At 35.5% G+C, this 9,163-nt stretch overlaps 1 protein-coding gene across 5 annotated transcripts in view; it reads right to left on the minus strand.

Moving 5' to 3' along the window:
- The window catches only part of ASB5 (ankyrin repeat and SOCS box containing 5), a 120,066-nt gene that overhangs the window by 22,732 nt on the left and 88,171 nt on the right, over positions 1–9,163 (minus strand). Inside the window, exon 1 of one of the 5 annotated variants that reach the window (XM_060184557.1) lies at positions 3,910–4,058. The exons of the other annotated variants lie outside the window; for them this stretch is intronic. Within the exon in view, the coding sequence (XP_060040540.1) occupies positions 3,910–4,033 (124 nt within the window). The 5' untranslated portion in view covers positions 4,034–4,058. Of the gene's footprint in view, positions 1–3,909; positions 4,059–9,163 lie in introns of those variants that run through there. 5 annotated transcript variants of the gene reach the window in all.

Raw genomic sequence — 9,163 nt, forward strand, 5'->3', positions numbered from 1 at the left:
ACAACACTGCTTCATTACTGGCAAAACTTTCTCCCTGCAGGTGGACACCAGGGGCTCAAACCTGGGTCCCTGAGCATTACATATGTGCTCTCAAAAAGGTTTGTCACTGCCAAACCCCTAGACAAGAGTCTTTTTTTTTTTTTTTTTTTAACTTACCACTGCTGCACAGTGGTATTTTTGTGCTTTCTCGAAGGTGAATGAGAATCATGAGAAGCCCATTGTAGATAGCCTATGGAACTATGCAGCGGGGTTACATGAAAGCATAGCTGAGTTGGACCTCTGACATTATCACTTATTTGCCATTAAAATTCTGTTAGCTCCTTTAAATTGTCAACCTCAATTTATTCATCTATAAAATCTATAAAATCATGGCTACATTTTCTAGTTGTTGGCTCCATATGAGAAATGCTTGACACCAAATATGTCCTTAGTCAAGACATGATCATATCTATTTCATTGTGACTCAGAGTGCTATTGACTACATTGTGTCTCTTCCAAATTGTCATGTTAAAATCCTAAAACTCTGTATGGTGGTATTAGGAGGTGGAATCTTTGGAAAGTGACAAAACTGTAAAGATGGAGCCTTCATGAATGGAATTAGTGCCTCATAAAAGTGACTCCAGAGAGATCTCATCCCTATCTACATGTGAGGATACAGCAGTAAACAAGAAGTGAACCTTCATGAGAACATGGCCACAGAGGTCATTTGATACCTGATTTTTCACCTTCCCATGTGAGATAAATTTGTTTCACATAAGCTACTTGGTCCCTGATGTTTTGTTTTAACAGTCTGACTGAATTAAGACACTAATGAACTGTGCCCCTCTCTCCCCAAATCTCATGTTGGCATTCTAATATCCAATGTGATTCTATCTGGAAACAGCTTTTATAAGATGACTAAAGTTAAATGACGTCATGACTATGGGCTCTCATCTGGGAAGATTGATGCATTTAGACAGAGATTAATATCTCTTGCCACAAGCACATAGCAAGGAAACATCTTATGAGCAACATAACAAAAATGTGACCAACTTTAAGATGAGAAAGATCTTGCCAAAACTCCATTATGCTGGCATAATGATTTGGGATTTCCGATTTCCAGAACTATATGGGATAAATTTCTGTTGTTTAAGTCTCCTGGCCCCCATTTGCCACCACCACTCATGGTATTTCATAATGGCACCCCAAACCAACTAAGAGATAAAGTGATTTGTCTCGTCACAATCATTGAATGAAAAAGTCAAGAAGCATACTCAGTTTTACATGAGTTTCTCACCTATAAAATTTCATGATACAGCATTTTTTCTTCAACACCAGAACTTAAAGTATACAAAGTTGGCTATGGATTTATAATGGCTCCATAAGAAATATTACATAATTGACTAAATTAACTAAAGCTACCTTCTAAAATTAAAAGGACTGAAATTTTGGTTTCTACATTTTCATATGATTATAAGTATATCTGAAATCATAACAATACATCAGCACTAGCTGTATTATCTTATCTGACTATTAAAAGTAGCACATTGGGGCAAGCACTGGTTGAGTGCAAACATTACAGTGCTAAAGGACCCGGGTTCAAGCCCGTGGCTCCTACCTGTGGGGTTGGGGGAGTTTCACAAGCTGTGAAACTGTGAAGAAATGCTGTAGTTGTCTCTCTCTACCTCTGCCTTTCCCTCTCAATTTCTGTCTCTATCCAAAATAAATAAAAAATAGTTTAAAAAAGGAAGAAAGCAAAAATAGCACATTAACTAGAGGAGTTAGCATAATGGTTATATAAACCGATTGTCATGCTGGAGACTTCAATGTCGCAGGTTCAGTCTCCCACATTACCATAAGGCAGAGCTGAACTTGGATAAAGATAACAATAAATAAATAAATATAGTACAGTAATACAATGAACCATAAAACACGCAAGAAGTTATGCTGCTTTTATGACATGATGATTGCAAATGGTTTCTTATATATCCTCCCCAATTTGTTTCTGAAATACACATTTTAAAGTCAAAATGCAACCATGCTATTCATGCTACTTTTAACCTTTTGTTTTCAGTTATGGAGATCACATAGCCATTGCTCCATGTTATGACATATAATTCTACAGTATGGTGTATGTCAGCTTTATAAGATATTTGCCATTGTATGGGTACAACATTTTTTTATTTGGCAAGCAAAATGAATTTAAGTTTTTAGTTTAAGGACTCAACCATATTTATCATTATGAACGTGTTTAATATTATATAGGCATCTGATTGAATTTAATTACAATTAAATTATCTTCTTAAAGGTAATTGTGACGTATGCCATCCAGAAAAATGAACCTAATTATAGTCTTATTAGTAGTGCTAGAAGAATCTGAAACAAAATTTAACGACTATATATTATAATTTGCTCTCTTTATTTTTATCAAAGGATGAGTCACTTCTCCCTTACTATATTGTCAATATATTTAAGCTATTTATAAAAAAACTATTAGGTTTAAAATTGTATTTTCTTTATACATTATGCGATTTGTAATGCGATTCTACGAAGTTGATTTGCAGTAAAACTGCAAAAAATCATTCAGGTGAATTAACTTATTATTTGTTGTCATCATCACTAACACTATTAGTCTGCTCACAACTTCAGTAAAGTATATATTTAGACAACTTATTCTTCATTTAAGAAGTGACAGAAAGATCTTTATTGCTATAATAATTGCCTACATTCTTCCTGGTCTTCATGAAAGTGATGAGACAATTCTTCACACATAGTAATGACTCAACAAATATTGAACTGTCTGCTTTGTAGTCAGACATATTTTCATTCATGTTAGTTTGTTTTTAATTTTTTCTTATATTGAAAATTGTATAGTTAATAATAAAGGAAATGTATGTTGGAGTGGGCAGAGAGAAATGGTCACTTTATTTTTACAGAAAATAAAACAATTTTTCTTATCTATTTTTTTTACTGTAGTTTATAGTGTTTATCTGACTGCAACTAAACCTGAAATGGCTTGTGAAAGGTCAGAATTCTGACCTCTGAATCTATATTTTCCACACTTGATTTTACTATTTTCCATAATTATAGTCTATTAAAATTTATACTTAGATTACTCTTTCAGAAATAATTTTCTCAGCTAAGTAGTGGCATACACACGGCTATGTACACAGACCCAAGTTCAAGTCCCTGATGCCACCACCAAGGGGGAAGACTTACAAGGGGGAAGGGCTGCAGACATCTTTCTTTCTCCCTATCGCCCCTTCCCTCTCAATTTCTATCTATGTCAATCAAATATTAAAAAGAAAGGGGAAAGTGGTCACCAGAAGCAGTGGATTAGTCACACAGGCATTGCGCCCTGGTAACAACCCTAGTAGCAATACATTTTCTTTTTAAATATATTAAAAAATGCTTTCACACACCTCTTCTTTGATACAGTGTTCATTCCCTTTTTAACTTTTCTTATTTTTCAATTCCTGAAACTAAGAACATTGTGCCAAAGCACTCTTAGGAAGTTGTTTTATACATTTTCTTGCCTAAATCACCAACTGACTTCATGATCCAATTTAAAAAGCCATATTTAAATAGTCATAAAATCTTTTCCTACTTCAGAGTATCATCATTCCAGTTTCCACACCAACTTAGAAACACCTGCTGAAACGGAAAGGTAAACAACCCAGGGACTACGAGTTTATTTACCAAGCTATTTAATATACAGTCACAACAACAACAAAAAATTTACAGACCCATTTTTCCATACACTACAGAGTGAAAATACAGCGCTGTCCTTTACCATGCCATACATTTACATTTCAGAATCTAATACGTTCTGGAAAACACCCACAGTTCAAAGTTAGTTTTGAAAAAAAAAAAAAGTCAATATAGTTTACTTCAGGATGCCAACAAGTTTGCAATGGCTGCTATACTAACCTTGACTGGTCAGAATAGCCCAGCTAGCTTTTCGTTTAGAAGAGCATTCTTCTATACTCGCTAGCCTCCTTTTGGTGAGAATCTGCTTAATGTAGTTTCTTTCAACAGCAATATCTGCGGGCATAATGTGGTTGATGTTTCTCGTGTCTTAAGGGCAAGTAAGTGCTCTAATCAGAAGTGTCAGCAACTGGGTTTCTAACTCCTTTTCCTTTCTTACCACAAAGGTTCCTGTGTGCTGCCTGGAGAAGTCTTGATAACGAACTCTATTCAGAAACACTTGGAGTAGGGATGGAAGGTGCAGTGGGGGGATGGAGTTTAAATGCAGTAACATTTTCTATTTTTAAAGTGGAGACTCGGCTGTAGTTCGATGTGTTTAACTATTTACAGGAAAAAGTAAAAATGTATAAAACTGATTTTCCCTAGTCAGAAACAGAATTAACACCAACTCCATCTTTAAAGGAAGGATGACTATTTGGAATGATCTTTAAATTGGGTTATTGCAAAATAGTCTGATGTGAAAAACAGGATGTTATAGTCAGAAAGCTTAGTAGTGACTTCTTATACTTCCTCCTATCTCAGGAGTAAATAGTATATGTGCATTAGGACCAACTGGTCTCTTGCTCATGTTTTCATCTTGCAAGGATCTAAGTTTAGATCTGGCTTCAGGACAAAAACCACAGGCTTCTTGTTTACATAAGCATAGCTAGCTATTGTGATTTAGGGGAGGTTATTTTTACACCTAAAGATATCAGCAGTCGCTTAAGTACAACTGAAGATTTCCACCCTCCAAAAAAATAAAAGGCATAAAGAAAGAGGAGAAGAAAAACAAACCTATTCCTGGTGTTGTTTTGCTGGTGGGTAGAGTTGAACAAGACATAACACCATGAGTGAGTTAAAAGCAGTGACAGAACCATGATAAGACTCTGAGGATTAACTGAGCTGGTGATCATCTTACATGGTATTAACATATTGAAATCTGTCTTGATGAAAATGGTAACAGAACTTTTTACCCATCTTTACATTTTTTAATCACTCTTTCGGAGGCTCTATCTTCTACTGGTATAGAAAGAAAAAAAAATCATTCGAGTATTTATCTTTATGGATGTGTTTAATATTATATAGACATCTAATTAAATATAATTATAATTAAATTATCTCCTTAAAGATAATTGTGACATACGCCATCCAGCAAAATGAACCTAGTTGTATACTCATTAGTAGTGCTAGAAGAATTTGAAACAGGTTGGGCAAGAGAAAAAAAAATTCATGAGTACAGCTCTTTTCCTAACACTACCCTAGTAACAGATTTGCTGCCATACTCCACTGCCAATGTCTACCTTTAAGTTACTGTCAGTGGATACTCCAAACTCGTTTTCAGACATTTTAAAAAGATTTCTTCATTTATTTAATGAGGGAAGATACCAGAGCACCACTCAAACATATGTACTACCTGGTATTGAACTTGCAACTTCATGCTTGCTATCTTGTGCTGTACTTACTGAACCATCTCACTGAGTGATGTCATTTCCTTAAATTTGAATTTATTCTAATCCTAAAAATTCTTTGACTTGGGGCACATAAATTAATGATACATGCTTTCTTTTCTACAAAATGAGGAGCCCGGGTAGGATCACTCTTTTCCTGTTTCTAACTGTCTTTAATGTTGGTTCTATTACTACCCTACATAGACAGTGTGGCACATGTGCCCAAGGGAGATTCTGTCACCTCAAAGGAAGACAGACATTCACAATAAAACTGAAGTCTCTTTATGTGTGTGTATGATGCACATTCATAAGTGTAATTAAAAAAAATTAAAGGGTAGTTGAGTGAAAGGGCTTCTTAAACCCACTATATAGACATGTTCCAATTGCATTAACAAATAACATTCTACTGTTACTAGTCATTGTCCCAGTTTGCACTTATATAGTACAAAGGCAAACAGGGAAATATCATATTATTAAAAATGAAATAGTATTCCCGCCTGGGGAAGAGGGAATAGTGAAGCAGTGCTGTAGAAACCTCTCTCTTTTGCTTCCCCTATCTTTCCCACACCTTTTAATTTATTTCTATTCTGTCAAAAACAAAGAAAGAAAGAAAGAAAGAAAGAAAGAAAGAAAGAAAGAAAGAAAGAAAGAAAGAAAGAAGGAAGGAAGGAAGGAAAGAAAAGAGGGAGGAAGGAAGGATGGAAAGAAGGAAGAAAGAAAATAAGAAAAAGGAGGTCGAGCAGTGATGACACACTGGGTTAAGCTCACATAGTATACAAAATGCAAGGTCCTGCACAAGGATCCCAGTTTGAGCCCCTCATTCCCCACCTACAGGGGGGTTACTTCACAAGCACTGTAGCACGTCTTCAGATGTCTCTACGTCTTCTCTCTCCCTCTCTATCTCTCCCTCCCCTCTCACTTTCTCTCTGTCCTGTCCAATAAAATGGAAAAAATGGCTGCCAGGAGCAGTGGATTCATAGTGTCAGCACTAAGTAATAACCCTGAAGGCAAAAAAAAAAAAAAGAGAAAGAAAAAATAGCTACCAGGAGCGATGGATTTGTCATGCTGGCACCAAGCCCCAACAATAACCCTGGTGGCAATATATATGCTTATGTGTGTGTGTAAATATTTTGACTTTTGGATTTTGAGTATTTTTTTATTACTGTAAATATAAGTATAGGTGCTTTATTATAAGAATTGGAACTGTCTTATTCTTACACTTTTTGACATCTTATAATTTATATTTCTAAATATAATGAATATATGATATATAAATATATTTATAAATATATATATTTATATTTCTGCATTTAAGTTGTTTGTCATTTTATTTATTTATTTATTTATTTATTTACCATAGCACTGTTCAGTTCTGGTTTATGGTGGTGCTGGAGATTGAATTTGGGACCTTGGTGCCACAGGCATGAAAGTTATTTACATAGCCATTATGCTAGCTTCCCAGCTTCATAATTTGTATTTTTATATGACTGATTCTTCCACTATGGTGTTCACTCTGATTACAGGGATGAGGATATATGTCACAGGTCCACCTCTCTACTTCTTAAAGAGTAATAATTTTAAAAATGTTAATTCAACAGCAGTTTAGGTTGGGGCAGATTGTATAATGGTTATGCAAACAGATTCTGATGCCTGAAACTCTGGGGTCCCAGGTTCAATCCCCCATACCACATGCTACAAAAATTTAAATACATAATTAAATAAAAATTTAAATTACAGAATAAATACATTCAAAAGACTTTCTTTTTAAAATTTTTAAAAATTATCTTTATTTATTGTATAGAGACAACCAGAAATCAAGAGGGAAGGGGATGAGAGAAAGAGAGAGAGAGAGAGAGAGAGGGACCTGCAGTACTGCCTCACCACTCACAAAACATTCCCTCTGCAGGTGGGGAGCAGGGTATCTAACCTGGGTCCTTGCTCATTGTAACATGTATTCCAACTCCTTCAAAAGGCTTACTATGGTCCTTGAGGAACAATAAACACATTTTTAGAAAAGTCATTGGACTTACTAAGCTACATGCTTAGCTAAGAAGTGAGCTATCCTGCAGAGTACATATAATAGCCCACATGAATAATGATATGGACTAAGGAAGTAATAATTCTTCAAAATTTGTCACATGGATCAAATGCAACAATGACATAGAAGTGAAGGGAAATGTTATGGTAAATTTACCTTAAAGATGCACAGAGAAGTGAATATATAATTTTAAAACAAATTTTTATATTTACCTTTTGTTGCCCTTGTTTTTTATTATTGTTGTAGTTATTATAGTTGTTGTTATTGATGTCATCATTGTTGGATAGGACAAAGAGAAGTGGAAAGAGGAGGGGAAGACAAAGAGGGAGAGGGGAAGACAAAGAGGGAGAGATAAAGACACCTGCAAACCTGCTTCACCGCTTGTGAAGTGACTCCCCTGCAAGTGGGGAGCTGGGGGCTCAAACTGGGATCCTTATGGGAATCCCTGTGCTTTGTGCCACCTGTGCTTAACCTGCTGTGCTACCGCCCAACTCCTGGGATATAATCTTTTAAATGCTGAGGAATTTATGACTGTATAAATGAAAATGTGTTGTGAAATCTCTAGAATCCTACCTAGTACAAATACAGAAGTAGATTGAATAACTATAGCATATCATTGGATTCTGTGAGTAGACAGAGTTTTAAAGAGAATAGAATGACACAAAATGCATAGGAAACTAATAAAAAAGGATATTCTACAGAAGATAATGGACTTATTGGTTAATTTTTGCTTTTGTTTTCCTTGGAATTGTATTTGAATTGGTGAAAATATCTTTAAAACTTACACGGAAGAAAGTCCAACCTATATTTTTCTCTAAGTATTTGATGTTTTCTGGCATAAGATCTGAATCTTTGATCCATTTGAAGTTTATTTTTATATATAATAAACGTGGTGGTCCAGTTTCATTTTCCTGCCTGTTTCAACCCAGTTTTCACAACACTATGGGCTGAATACATTATGCTTTTCTCCATTTCCATTTTTGGAAATGTTTGGGGCTCCCATGTCAAAAACCAGGTATGTGGACTACTTTCTGGGTTCTCAATTCTATTCCATTGGTCTGTGTGTTTATTTTGGTTCTAGTACCAGATCATTTTGATTATAGTTGCTTTGTAGTATTCTTTTTGAGGAAGATGTGGGCAAAGTCTGTTCCTAAGAAAAGAGACCCAAGTGCTTGGTGGTGATGTACCTGGTTCAGTGCACAAGTTATAATGCAGTAAGACCAGGGTTCAAACCCATGGTCCTCACCTGCAGGTGAAATGCTTCATAAGTAGTGAAGCAATGCTGCAGGTCTCTCTTTCTCTCTCTCTCTCTGTTACTTCCTTCCCTCTGAGTATTTTCTCTCTCTCCCTCTATCCAAAAATGAATAAATACATTTTTTAAAAAATCAAAAGAAGAAAAAGAAAAGAGACCCAAAGCGTCAACAGATATATGAAAAAATGCCCAAAGTCATCCATGATCTACCAAATGTAGAGGGAAAGTGAAGCAGCCTTGCAGGTCTCTATCTTTGTTTCCCCCTCTCTATCTCTCTTTCTCTTCCCAATTTGTCTGTCTAATAACAAAGAAAGAAAAAAAAAAAGGCCAGTAGGAACTGTAGATTTATTATGCAGGCACCAAAACCCAGCAAAAACCAATAATCCTGGTAGCAAAAAAGAAAAGAGAAGATAAAATAAGAGAAAGGAAGGGAAGGGAAGGGAAAGAAGAGAGGAGATGAGAGGGAGGGGAGAGGAGGTG

This window comes from Erinaceus europaeus, chromosome 2 (assembly GCF_950295315.1).
Source record: "Erinaceus europaeus chromosome 2, mEriEur2.1, whole genome shotgun sequence".
Lineage (NCBI taxonomy): Eukaryota > Metazoa > Chordata > Mammalia > Eulipotyphla > Erinaceidae > Erinaceus > Erinaceus europaeus.